This window comes from Tachysurus fulvidraco, chromosome 9 (genome assembly GCF_022655615.1).
Source record: "Tachysurus fulvidraco isolate hzauxx_2018 chromosome 9, HZAU_PFXX_2.0, whole genome shotgun sequence".
Classification (NCBI taxonomy): Eukaryota; Metazoa; Chordata; class Actinopteri; order Siluriformes; family Bagridae; genus Tachysurus; species Tachysurus fulvidraco.
The window spans coordinates 11,905,504-11,920,032 of NC_062526.1; the positions used below are offsets into that span (position 1 = coordinate 11,905,504).

Sequence of the window (14,529 nt, forward strand, 5' to 3'; positions counted from 1 at the left end):
TTTTTTTTTCTGTTTCTACACTTCTTTAAAGCTGCTTTGAGACAATGTGAATTGCTAAAAGCACTATACATATAAATCGAATTGAACAAGAATTTTTCAAGTTTGAAAAAAGCTTATGTTTGATTTATTATAATCACCCAAAAAAGAAATTGCTAGGTTCATTTGACCAAATACAAGATATTTCCACTTGCAAAGATGTAATTGTTTGCAGTGTTGCTATCCATTTGGTACTTCATTGTTGAAAATCATTAGATTCTTAATGAATCCAAGAATACACAGACTGCATTCATCCATCCTTCCATATTTTGTGAAGTCACTTCACCCTGAAATGAGAGAACCGGAATCTGAGCGATCTCGACTCTGTTGGAAACCGAAACTCCATCTTAAACTCTCTCATCTTTCACACTCAGTCTCCATTCTCCTCATTCAGACACGCAAAGGATAAACCAAAACTGCAGGATTCTCATGGGCAGTGTTTTATTTCCATAAAGTAATCTTTCCTGTATGATCACACACCTACAGTACAAGAAATACTCAAGCAAATATGACATTTCTCTTCCTTTATCTTTCATTGTTCATTCAGAATGTTTTAGTCTAACATTATAGTGTTAAGTGTTATAGGCTAACACAAATCTCATTTTAATTTATTGCTTATTTGTTCTTTTTAAGGAGCTAATAATTAAAATCTTTGCCAGCACAATTGTAAAGTTTGATGCAAATACACACATGATCTCATGCATGATCTCTCTGTACTCTGCCTCAAACTATTTTTCTCACTCACATTTTAATTTACCTTTTTTTTTAACTTAAAGGCAGAATCATTATGATAATTTGAGAATATCATTAGATCCACAGCCAGGTGAAAAAAATGGTTAACTAGAAACAAAAAAGACTTTAACAAAACCTAAGGCTGTGAAACTGACATTCAATCAATATTCTGAAGCAGAATCATAATAAACACGAACAAATATTTTTATATGAATTCAAATGTGTTTTGCTTTCTGTGCAGTAAGAATATTTGTCTCACAATGCAACTGAATTCTTGAATGTGACAATTCAGAAGGTGTAAAATAAACAACAGCTCATTTTAATACCTTACTGTTTCTATAGTAACAACTCAAGCACAGGGTCTTGTCTTCATAACCTTCCAAACATATTTAAAATAAATGTCGAACAAAATAAAATGTATAATTGTTGATGAGTATAATTGTTGATGAATAAAAATTTATTTAACATTTATAAATTGGGTGTCTGCATAAGTGTAGGAGAGCAGATGACTGATTGTTGTTAAAACAAATAATAACTGGCACTAACTTGTTAAACAATTAAACATTGTAATCACAGGCAAATTGCTGTGGTATAATCGGATTTAAACACTCCAGATCATGCGGTTAAGCAAAAATAATCTATTCCACATCCATATCACACCAGTTTTTTAAGTTTTTTAGTTAGTGTTTTGCTCATATTATCCACTTGTAAACTTGTACTCACCTTTGCTATGTGTTATACTGTGATCTGTCTCATAACGCTTATTACAACACTGATACAAAAATGGTACGTTCATTTTGTTAGAACTAAATATATCAGCCATGTAAAATGGGAGATTCAATAAAGTGATAGATTCAAGAATCATAAAAAAAAATCACTCACTCGCTCATTTATACACTCATTCACAAAGTCCTCTACATCCTGAGTTCGTTACGTCTTTGATCCAAATTCAGTGACAATTTTTGCTGCATGCAAAAATTGCAAACACGCATGAGGATCTTATACAGAGAAATATAATAATACAACTTTCTTGAAACATCAAAGTGAAAACACAGCTAGAAAACACAGCTAGACCTACAGTGCTGTAGTCTAGGGGGTATAAGAGGCTGGATATATACTGTATATATGTATATACAGTACATACGTGTGTGTGTGTGTGTGTGTGTGTGTGTGTGTGTGTGTGTGTGTGTGTGTGTGTGTGCGCACGTACTGATCTCAGATTAAAAAAAACCTCACTGCTGTCCAGTTACTGTATAGCCCCTACATAAACACACAACAGACCCTACATGTTTCCCTGCTTGTAACTATAGTATACTATACACACGTGGCTATTTTCTTTTTGCCTTGTTGTGGTTATACTTGGACCCACACACACACCCACACCCACACCCACACCCACACCCACACCCACACACACACACTTCTGGGCCTATTTTGGGTGAACATGCAACTCAGCCTGCACTTTGGGTTCTGTGTCAAGAGAATCTCTGAAATACTGCTACTGACAACACAGAAAAAATTACAAGAACCATTAACCAAGACTATAAATAAAAAGCACAAGAAACCTACCAATAACGTATGTGCAAATTTTGATAAGTATGAGAGTGCTGAAACTTTTATTTCATAAATATTAATTTCAATAAATATTTAATAAAACATCTAGCTGAATATGAATACATTTTTCACGATAAAGGTGTTCCATACAGTTCTATGCAGTTTTTACTGGTTTTTATTCCTTTTCTTGCCAGAATGTCTATTTACAAGATGTCTATTTGAAAGTAGATGTGTTGACACAGACATCGGAACAGAGATACTGTAGAATTCAACCAGAAACGTATATATGTTTAATGTACTTTTGTACGTCGCTCTGGATAAGGGCGTCTGCCAAATGCTGTAAATGTAAATGTAATGTCATGCAGGTGAAAGCATGTGATATGAAGCTTGTGGGACAAAGAAAGATCACATTGCATGATGCAATTACTGCGTTTATTTATGACAGTGCTGGCATTTCCACTCCCGCCCCCCTCCTTTCACTCGTGTGCTCTCCAGTGTTTTTTTGGGGACACAGTGATAGGATTCATATTTAGCCAGGATGAATTTTTTTAGCTATAAGGTAATGTCACTGCATTATTCCATAATATAAATCTTTGAAACAAATAAGCTCATTTTGTTACACAAGTGCATTTTTTACCACCTCATAAACCAACGAAACAGACAATTTCTGGCTAAGAAACTTGTGATTTAGCGCAAAGTGTTTTAGCGACTAGTAATTTAGTTATAAAAAGTGACATCCACCGCAACTCCGGCGTTAGAAAAGCTACTTTAAACATATAATTAGGTGCTGTAGAGTACAGAGGATCTGGTAGTGCTTGAATATGAAATGCTTGTAGGAGGCCATCTGTGATTCAACTGACAATATGGCCTGCTGATCACTCTTTCCACCTATAGTCATATTGATAACTATTAAAAGATGGTGCTGTCAAAGCTTTGTTCTGGACATATTCTCTCTGTCTGTCTGTCTGTCTGTCTGTCTGTCTGTCTGTCTATCTATCTATCTATCTATCTATCTATCTATCTATCTATCTATCTATCTATCTATCTATCTATCTATCCTGCTATCTATCTAGACCTACTGTATATACATTGGTTTATATAGACCAGATATAGACCAAATGAATAATTTTATCAGTTTTATCAGTTTTATCAGTAATATTTCTAAATTCACTCTCTAAAATAGGTTTGCTACTGGAAAATATAAGAAGAATTATCAGTCTTTAAATTCAGGCCATGTGAAAGCTCTGAGGTTTTTACAGTTTACTCTCTTATATAGTTGCCTTTAAACAATCTGATGGCCCTATTAAGTCTTTTTTTTTTTTACATGGAACAAAGGACATCATATTGATTTGAGGTACAACTACACTTATATGTTATATAAACTTAAAGCCTGTGGACTAATGAAACTCTTTTTTAAATTTGGATTTGAACTTCTGCTTAGAGTGGACCGAATACATACATGCACAGCTACATAGATTCATACATTTATTCTGCTTCTGTAAATTGAGGTTATGGTGGATCTGGAGTCTATCGCAGGAACTCTGGACTTTATGCACAATTTGCACTTTATTCAACAGTACAACATATCAGTTACTGTATTCACATGTATTTACCCCCGGCTTTTGTCAATGTATTTGACCTCCTACAGCCTCACACTTTTATTATATATATATATATTTCATATTATGTTTGTATTTTATCTTATTTTATTTTTGAATTCCATTCTAAATACTTTTTTGAATTTTGACTTTATCTTGGTTTCTTTTATATGATGACAGTCTTTCACTCTTATATTCTTTCGAACATTACACTACATGCCATACTGTGTATGATTGTTTATTATTGTTAAAATTTGAATTTGAATTGTATAAGATAATTTGAAGGGGCAATTTATCATAACCAACCCACCTAGCAGCATGTCCTCCTACCAGGAACCCAAGAGGAAACCCACAGGGACAAGGGCAAACTATACACATAACGTAACCTGAGCTCAGGATTGGACCTTGAAGCTGTCAGGAGGTAATGCTACCTGCTGTGATACAATTTCTCCATCTGAGGATTGGTATGGGATCTAAATATTTCTATAAAAAATGTATAAACATTTATCTTTTGAAATGAGTAATGAAGAGAGATTTACAGCATTTGAACATCAACAGTGATGGGATTCTCACAGCCCACATCCTCAGATAAAGCAGAATGAAAAACAAAACAAACCAAATATTTCAAAACATTGTGTAAATTACTTTGTGGCAGAATGCGGTTATCCATTTTATCCCCTGGAAGAACAGAATATTTGCAAGCTATCGACAGGATGTATGTACAGTGTGTATGTGAGACACGTGGGTCTGGCTAGGTGTTAAAAATGTTTCATTCTGACATACACCACATGGCTGAGCAGCAGGTTTTAACGGGCGGCTCATTTCCCGTCTGCTAGGCCTTTGGTCAGGCCTCTTCTGGGCCTCTGCTAAGCACTTTCAGTCTGCCAATAAAGATCACAGCACCCATGTGGCACAATACGAACACAGATGAGACACCCCAGTCACACATCAAGTGCTCTGATGGTGCTAATGAGTATTGAAGGAGGGAACTGAAAGCTCTGCTAAGAATCCCCCCATTTTGCTAACTATTCCCAAATGGCAATATCTTATATTTTAATAAGCAGACCCCCTCTGGATTTAGTGGCTAATTTAGAGTTTTCTGAGAGGAAACTTCTGTGGTGAGACAAGGTTGGAGGGTGAAGCAACTCATTGTTTTCATGCCTGCCAAACATGTTGGAGCTCCATGCGGGGGCAGCACACAGAACTAATGGCTTCCTCTCGTCCCTGCAAGGCCTCCTCTTAATGAGCGAGTGCTTCTGGCAAAGTCCTTTATGATAACTGTGCAACAAGACATGTATTATATGGCTAAACTTGTTATTGTGAAATATAACACAGCAGCGCTAAACCTCCAGTTCACATGTGTGAGTTTACGGAAAATATCTCACTTCATCTCGACAGAACTCTGTAAAGCTTTAACAGGTTAGGAGACATATTGGGCCGGTTGTTAATGAATGTCCTCAACATTTCACAAAATCTTTTCAGTCTCTGTGCTGTTTATTCACCCACTAGCACAACACAAACATGACAATTATTGCACACAATTATTATTTATGGCACACAATTCTAATTTATGTTAATGATCCATATATTTGATACAATAATCAGACTATGCAAAGTTAATGCTTCTTGGAAAGCAAACCAAGCTTGCAATACGACTAAAATGTAGAATTACATAATTTGGAAATTTCTGTATTTTTTTCTTTGTTTGCTTTTTACAGTGTGTCATAAAATCCTTTTCATATTCGGTGCCTTCACTACTTGACACCAATCCAATAACACCACAAACTTTTATGAGGACTAGTATTTTTCTATGTTAAATCTGTCCACAATAAACTATCATTTCAAACTGACTAAAAACACAAACATCTGAAAGAAATATTAAACTCTGTGTGTGTGTGTGTGTGTGTGTGTGTGTGTGTGTGTGTGTGTGTGTGTGTGTGTGTGTGTGTGTAGACACTGTTTATTTGATTTATGTCCCATGTTCTCAACAATTACAATAAATCTTAGTAGAATCAGTCACAATAAAATATCAAACACAATAAAAATGTGTGCTGATAAAAGGATAAAGATGATTTACCCATTATCCTACAAAGAACATTATAAGACACTTACTTGTGGACTGAGACTAGGTCCGAAGGCCATACTGGTGCTGGAAGGCCCTGTGATGGAGGGATGACCCATGGCTGAGCTGATGACAGGGAAGGGTGATGTTAGGCCATTGATGGGTGAGTGAAGCTGACCCGGTGTGGAGCCTATGGAAGACGGGGTGAGCAGGGATGGGTGAAGTGCGTGAGGGCCAACAGAACGGTGACCAGTCGGGGAGCTCAGAGGAGACGAGGACTGCTGGCCTGATGAGTCTAGGGAAAAGAGAGGTAGAGAGAAAATGTTAAAAATTAAAAAGATAAAAGAAGCAAATTTGATACACCTAGCAAAATAAGTACTGTCTAACAGATGTCAACTTTTGGGTTAACAATTCAGAGCATGATCATTAAGTGAAAGTGAAAGTGACGTGACATACGGCTAAGTATGGTGACCCATACTCAGAATTCATTCTCTGCATTTGACCCATCCAAAGTGCACACACAGCAGTGAACACACACACCGTGAACACACACCCGGATCATTATAAGATCTTATTGTGTATGTATGTCCACATACATTTAAACGGTAAATCATGATCCTGTTGATTGTGTTGAAACAAGTGGACGCATCACTGGTAATAAACTAGAGCTAAACAATATGGACAAAAAAAAGATCAGATATTATGGTTAAATATCCTTCTGCATTAATCGAACCTAATTTATTGTTGTTGTTTTTTTAACATAGACTACAGAACCTCCGTAACCCAATGCAAACCACTTCAGTTGTAACTAGTGTATCAGTCTAAACCCTCACAGAACCCTCATTAAAACCCTCACAGGACCCTAAGGCACTATTTTGTAATTTGTACTTTACAGACATACAACAAATTGGCATGCTATCTGAACTAAATGATTGTCTAGTGAATAATACAATATTTGTTGATCACATCAAGCAATCCAACACAATCTTGTGCATTCTCTGAGACAAAATAAAGAGATGCATCTCTTTGACTCATTTCTATCCAGCTTGTTGTTATGGTATTATTAATTAAGAGTTAAGAAATTAAGAATTTCACATAGTGGCCAGTGAGTTAAAAGCTATTAGCATGATTATGGTAAATACATTAACATTTTGAAACAGAAGAGATGGTAAAACTGACACTTCAACATTTAATGCAGATCACTAATGAGGTTTCTGAAGGACACAATGTTAACATCCTCAAGCATTTATCATCTGATGCGATACTACTGATCTCATGTCCTTCTAACAAAAAGGGATTATGTTTGGCTTGCATTACATGTGTATATGTTCTGTATTTTAATACATTTACATTTTTGTCTCATTTACATTTTGTGTGATAAATTTTGAGTCCCTCGTTTATCGATATTGACATTTTTACAGTTTACATTATGAAACGGGGGGGGGGGGGGTGGATAATGCATACATTGCTTTGAAAGATGTGTCAGTGTACAAATAGTACAGATTTACAAAATATTATCCTTACCCTACATTTTTGTTTAAATGAGAGCTAAGAAAAGCTTTAAAACACTTTTTTCCATTCAGCTAAAGAGTATAACAGTGTAAATAGTATTAAAAAAGTAAAAACTTTAAAACTAAATTACATAGTGCATTGTGAACACTAAATAAAACCAAGACGTTTTTGCATTTTTTTTTAACATTCTGTTTTTGTCTAAATCTAAAAGAACAAATAATGGTTGTTGTATGGCCTGTAATCAACAGACCTCCCTGTACAGTAATTGGATATTCCACACAAAATGCTGTATGTAAAAAGACATCTGAAGTGTGAAGCACAGTAAGAGCCAGCACACACTGTTACATTATACGCTAGTAATGTCAGTTTGGACTTCTACCAGGAGCTGTAGCTGCCAACTGAACACCCCACAGACTGTATTGCAGCCTTTTGCTGTGTGTATGTGTGTGAGTGTATGTGTGTGTCAGATGGACTGTCTGTCTGTCTGTCTGTCTGTTTGCACACCACATCGAGCACACGCATTGCTGAAATGTTTCAACAGCTTGACTAAAAGGCCATATTTGCACATTGCACAGTTGCACACTGCGCTTAGTCTTTTTTCTCCACAGTGTCCTGTGCAGCATGCAGTGATTTTCCAATAGCATGGAAACTCATTAAATCCCAAACTAGCATGGATATCCTTTGGGCCCTGTTGGCTCTCGGCCAACTCTTCACCTCTCCAGGCACACATTACACGTCTCAAGGGTGCAGGTAGCCCCACACAAAAGTGTGCATTCACACAGTCGGTGAATGTAAACAGTCATGGAGCAGAGCTCTGGAACTCCTCTATATCATAAACAACACATGGACAACTCATTAGTCTCCACACACTCTCTATAGAAAGAAATCCTGTCTTATAAGCACAGCTTTCCATCATTACCATGCTCATAGAATCAATGATGGAACAATGGGTTTAAAGAAAGCCATGCAAGTAGAGAAATTTCTTTTAAGATACCATAATAGTAGGAAACCTTCAATGAGCAGCTGACATTTATGATTTGTACAGAAACTAGAGATCCTTCCTTTATCCGCAGTGTTCATTACAGCATTTTCACAAATCAAAACAGAGGCTTAAAGACACACTGAAACCTGCTGCTCCATTTAACACGACACTATAAATAACATCTCAGCTCTGGCTATAGTCAAGCAGGACAATGTGAGCATCAAGAAGGAAAATTATCTCCCTGTGCTATACAAACAGAGTGATCTAAACTGAAATGCTGAATAAATACAGTCATGCAAAGTGTTTACTTGATCACTTACAAATGCCTACAGATAGATAAACAGCGCATAAACAGAACTGTGCACAACTGGTACAGATATGCACTCCATTCATAGAGTCTATTACTGCTTAATTACCGTCAGTGTGAGTTAATAAACCAGTGACAGTGATGCTGTTCAGTGCGTACATGGCTGTGTGTGGAGACAGAGACAAGATCAAGAAACGTGTTGCTTCAATACTGACCTTTATTGGAACGCTGGAAGATACATCAACGCTAGAGTTTCTGCTCCTAATGAGCTGACACTAGTGACTGTATCAACCTTTCATAGCAGAGACATTGAGGAAATGATCAGAGTCAAAGACAACTAACTGATTTTGCATGTATATGCTTTTCTTTCGAAAGAGTTGAAATATAACCAGAAATAGCCACATATCCACACCACAAATCCGTATCTCCATATACACTTATATAGAACCTTGTGATCTCTGCCTCCCAGCTACTGAAGACCGTGTGACTGCATGATGTGAAGTTTTGGCTTATTGCAGCATTGTAGATAATGTACCTTAATCACAGTTTAAGCTCAGAGAGTGTAGTAAGGACTTACAACAGAAAATTATTTTGCTCTAATTACTTTTCTGCCTCAATATAAAGATGAACAAAAACAAATAAAATGAGATTCTTGATTTAAAAGTGAATAAAACTGTTGTTTTGTAGCATAAATACTGTAGGTGTTACAAGCTGCTTGTGTTGATCCTCACAAGGCAAGGCAGAAAAAAACACTTAAATTCCACAAAGTACAATAAATACTGTCATACAGTATTTCCCTTTGTTGAGGACTTCTCTTCTGCCATTTGAATGCATTTCTTCATGCATTCTAACATTTTCTGGAGAACACTACAGAACTCTGTGGCACTTTCTAGCATTCCCTGGATATAATACATATTACTAAGTGTGTTGACACACAACACTGGGGCAGAAGTCAGGCTTTTGCTGACCTAACCCACTAGTGTAATCACTTTCTAGGCATGTGGACCATCTGGTAGCAGACATGAACCACCTGATTCTTGAACAGATAGTGTGATGTACAGGAGATGTACTGATCCAAATGTAATCTTTTTGCACTGCATATTACAGTTGTCTCTATTATATATGACTCAACAGATAATGGGGTCAATTATACTATAGAAGTTCAAACCCAAAAACTTACCAAAGGAACATTCTCAAAATCAAGAATAAAAAAAATCAGAGAACAGAGTTTGAACAGCTACCATTTTCTAACTGTATAATTGCATCCTTGAGGATTGTCTGGATAACACTTCAATGACATCCAATGCAGACAATTAAAAAGTACAATCTTTCCAGAAAAAAATGCTTTTATTTTTGTCCCTGGTGTGTTGAACTGGGTGGTGTTCTCGTTTTTATCTTTGGTTCACAGAGAAAGTGTTTAAAGTATCTAAAAAATGAATGATTCTCTTCCCTTTCGTGATTTGTGAGCATCTGGAGCTGACAGAAAGTCTATGGTTGTATGATCAGTGAAGATCTGCTTGGAATAAAAATGACTGTGATCTGTGGCACCTGACATATTTTACTTTTAAGTGGTCCATCGGAACAGTCTGAACGACAAGCCTGACTGATAATTTTGATCCTACAGTGTAAAAAGCAGTCTTGCACAGACTTTTTTTTACCACTACATAAAGTGTAATTAAGCTCTTGTCATGCTGGTATACGGTACATCTGGCTTAACTAGCTGTAATATGTTCTATTATGAAAGAGCTTCTAAGAACAGAGTAGTGTCTCTAACACACCTAACACGGTGGACAATCTGGATTTAGAGCAGTACTAGCTATAACATAATAAAAGTATATTGAATATATAAAGCATTTATAAGTTAATAAGAGTACATTATCTGATAAATGTGGTAATACAACAAAAAACAGTACCTTCACTATATAAAAGACCTGTATACTGTGCTATCTGACACTTCTCATTTGGACACGCTTGTTGAGCAATGAACAGATAGCAACACACTTTCTCAAGATAAACAGAGACACCAGCTATACATTTATGCAATGTTATATCTCTGGGGTAAAACATAGCTGTGTTGAAAAAGATGAAAACATCTCATGTATCAGTGTGGGGCCGGTGCGAACAGCCATAAGGACAGGGAGTATTACAGCTGTTTTATTCAGTATAATCCACAGTAAAGAACATAAAAGATAAAATTGATAAAATATATATCTTTTTTTTTGTATTTTTCTGGCTTCTCAACTGCCCTATTGACTGTTAATGAATAAGAGCTACTAGCCAGTCCTAGGACAGGAAGCATGAATAACTGAATGATACCTGAAAATCCCTCTTCTTACAAACAGGTCAATAATATGGTGTACTTAACCGTCAGAATGTTTTATCCTTTCATGGCACTTTCACACCTATTAATCTGACTGGCCGAGAAGCATGCACGGCTAAAACTCTTTTACCAAGTATAGAGAACACAGACCCAGCAGCATATAAATGTTTAAGCAAATGTACAAACATCTAGTATAAAATATTTTGGTATAACGTGATGTGTTTATTTTCTTTTTGTTCGTCAAACCAAGTAATCAGACTTAAATTACTTGCTCTCTGTTTCTTGGAACCGGATTTAGACCTCTTCACTGATTTCATACCCAAGTGTGATTGTTCATTAATATGTGTAATGCTTTTGTGAATATTTCTACAGTGTAGCTCTGAACATAAACAGAATAAACAGCATATTTTGTGTTATCTAGCAGCCAAAATACATAGCATCTGGTTGGTACAAGGGTTTATAAATCACCACCCTTCTAGCAGATTCGGATGTCTTTTGAAGTAACAGTCATCAGGCTTTTATTCATTTCTCTCACCTAACAACAAGAGAAAGAAAAAGCTCCTTATTGACTTTCACGTATCACTCTACAGTGGGTTAATATATTACTATTACAGAGCACCTTGATGATGTATTGTGTGCTATGTATTGGCTGTAGTCTGACTATTGGTAGGAACTAATATATAATATTGAACTACTAATCAGCTAGTAAGAATGTTAGACAATATTTGCAAAATCTGGATGTAGAAATAATGACATAATATAGCACAGTACAGCAGAAAAACTGTATATTGGGCACAACCCAATGTTTAAACGAAATGAACAAGAGAATATCCAGCCTCAAAAAAAAAAAAAACAGCTTTCAGTGTGAAAGGAGAGCACCGCTTTTCATAGCGAGAATGTCAGCCAAAGACTTTCTACCTTTGTGCTGAAGGCACAAATAGGATATGCTTCATCAACAGAGACGTTATCAGGACAGGATAAAGAGTAAGGCTGCATAAAGTCACCATTCCAGTGGATTGAGCTACTTCTTTACTCCTTTACAGTCCATTAATGCAGTTACCAATATATGTTTCAGTGGAGTTTTATTAGATGTTGCCGTTAATCCCACGTAAATGATTTTATAGCCTGGCATAGAATGGGACTGGGCAGCACACTGGAGCTTTCGCTTATTTAGAACTAGTCCACCCTTGTGATATCAGGGACTACATTAAATTATAAACCCCAGTATCCTACACAAGTCATTATGACACAATCCAACTACAGTGACTGAAAGCTGCATTTTACATTTTGCCTGTAAATCTATTAAATTTACAGAAGATAAGCTTTGCAAACAGGCAGGTAATCGGCTGGAAAGAGAAAACATATGAGAAATAAGAGAGCATTTCAGTGTGACTGTTCATCAAGTAAGACACAGTGCTCAGATAGGCTTTGAAACCTGATTACTACTGATAAAAGCCTACATTTGATAGTTTCCTTTAAGCCTCCCTTCCTCATGCACCTGAAAACTGAACAGCTAAAATACTAGAATAATATTATCGTAAACATCACTGATATTACATGGTCACTGTGTTTATAACAGTTTAAATTAGAGAGGCCAAAGCATGTTGCATCCCTGCTTCCACAAACCACAGAAGACACTCATTTTGCATTGAACGCCTAAAAGGAAATGCCAGCAAATTATGTTGCGATTCGTCTTCCAGGCATCTGTCACTTAAATTCTACCAACATGTACCATTTGTAAGCTCTGCTGTGCTCTGTTCAGCCTTTCACACAAATTCAGTTTTATAGAAATGGCGACTGCAATCATCAGGAAAAAATTAGCTCAACGCTAAACACACAATCCTATTGGCTCTCTGGCATGTTTGCTCTTTTTGAGGTCAGTCCAGACATTCCATTGGATAATCTTTTCCATTTGCCAGCTCTCTCTCTGTCTTTCCATACCTCTCTCATGCTCTTATAGCAATGACAGGACTGTAGCATAGAGCTCATTTTGTACTAACTTTTTGCTAGCTTTTCTTTGCATTCATGCAGCTCACTTCATGCTAACTGCTTAATCAGTTTCATGACAGGTGATTCCTCATTGACCTGAATACTAGTAAGTGTTCTCCCCTACAATTTCTACAATAATAAAGCAAGGCTGAATTAGCAAATACACCACATCAGAGTCAGGATGAGAGTTCAGTCATGCTATGTTTTGCTTGAGCCTCGGTTGCTTTTCCCAGCAAGCTTTGTTTTATTCACAACAAAAGGCAGATAATTTACCATTTCTCATACTTCATGCCTACTTCGTAAGACTAAATATAGAAATTACAAAGAGTTAATAAAAGATACTCTTCTCCCTTAGACCATAAGATTGATAGTTGACTTGACACATACTGTACATTCTTACTCGGTAGAATGTATGTGAACTACATGAGTTGTGTTGAAAGAGCATCCTAGATTGCTGGCTGTATGCCAAGAGTGTGTAAAGCTGTCATCAATGATCCTTTACTGCATATTTACTTTATTTGTTTTGATTTATTGTGAAATGTGTTAATTCACTTGTACAATGAAACAATCTTTCTTCACTATTGGAAAAATAGTGGAATGGTCCAATTTTTGGACAGTCAATAAAGGCTACAGGAATATAAAAGGTTCCTAAGAATACTTTTTTTCACAAGCTAATAGCATACAAGCAGGCACTTTATAACACACATACACACACACACACACACACAAATACACACACACACACACACACACACACACACAAATACACACACACACACAAACACACACACACACACACACACACACACACACACACACACACACACACACACACACACACACGACATCTTTTTTGTCTGGGTTGAAGAAACCAGTGCAATATTAGAGAAAGATATATTTATTAATATATTAAGATACATCATATTTAGGCTGTGATACACTGTCAATGTTTCAATTATGTTTAATTCAATCAAATGAATGATCTTCAGGCAAAACAATTTTACGTATTTAAAACTAATAATTTACTGAATCAAACTTGAATTTTAGCATTAAAACCATAAATATTTGATATAACTTGAATGCACATCTGACCATTTAATTTTGAATAAAGTTCATTTTGAGAGGTAAAATGGCAAGTGTAATATCTGCTTCATCAAATATAAAGTTTGGAATTGTTATTCATTCATTCAAATATCCATCCATCCGGCCATCCATCCATCAATTCATTCACTCATCTTCTACCGCTTATCCGAACTTCTCAGGTCACGGGGAGCCTATGCCTATCTCAGGCATCAAGGCAGGATACACCCTGGACGGAGTGCCAACCCATCGCAGGGAGAACATGCAAACTCCACACACACAAGGCGGAGGCGGGAATCGAACCTCCAACCCTGGAGGTGTGAGGCAAACGTGCTAACCTCTAAGCCATTCATTCAT

At 36.5% G+C, this 14,529-nt stretch overlaps 1 protein-coding gene across 2 annotated transcripts in view; it reads right to left on the reverse strand.

The window, feature by feature from the left end:
- Nucleotides 1-14,529, reverse strand: part of rxrab (retinoid x receptor, alpha b) — a 42,981-nt gene that overhangs the window by 13,310 nt on the left and 15,142 nt on the right. For both annotated transcript variants that reach the window (XM_027138459.2, XM_027138458.2), the window contains one exon: nucleotides 6,033-6,277. In XM_027138459.2, the coding sequence (XP_026994260.1) occupies nucleotides 6,033-6,277 (245 nt within the window). The remainder of the gene's footprint in view (nucleotides 1-6,032; nucleotides 6,278-14,529) is intronic.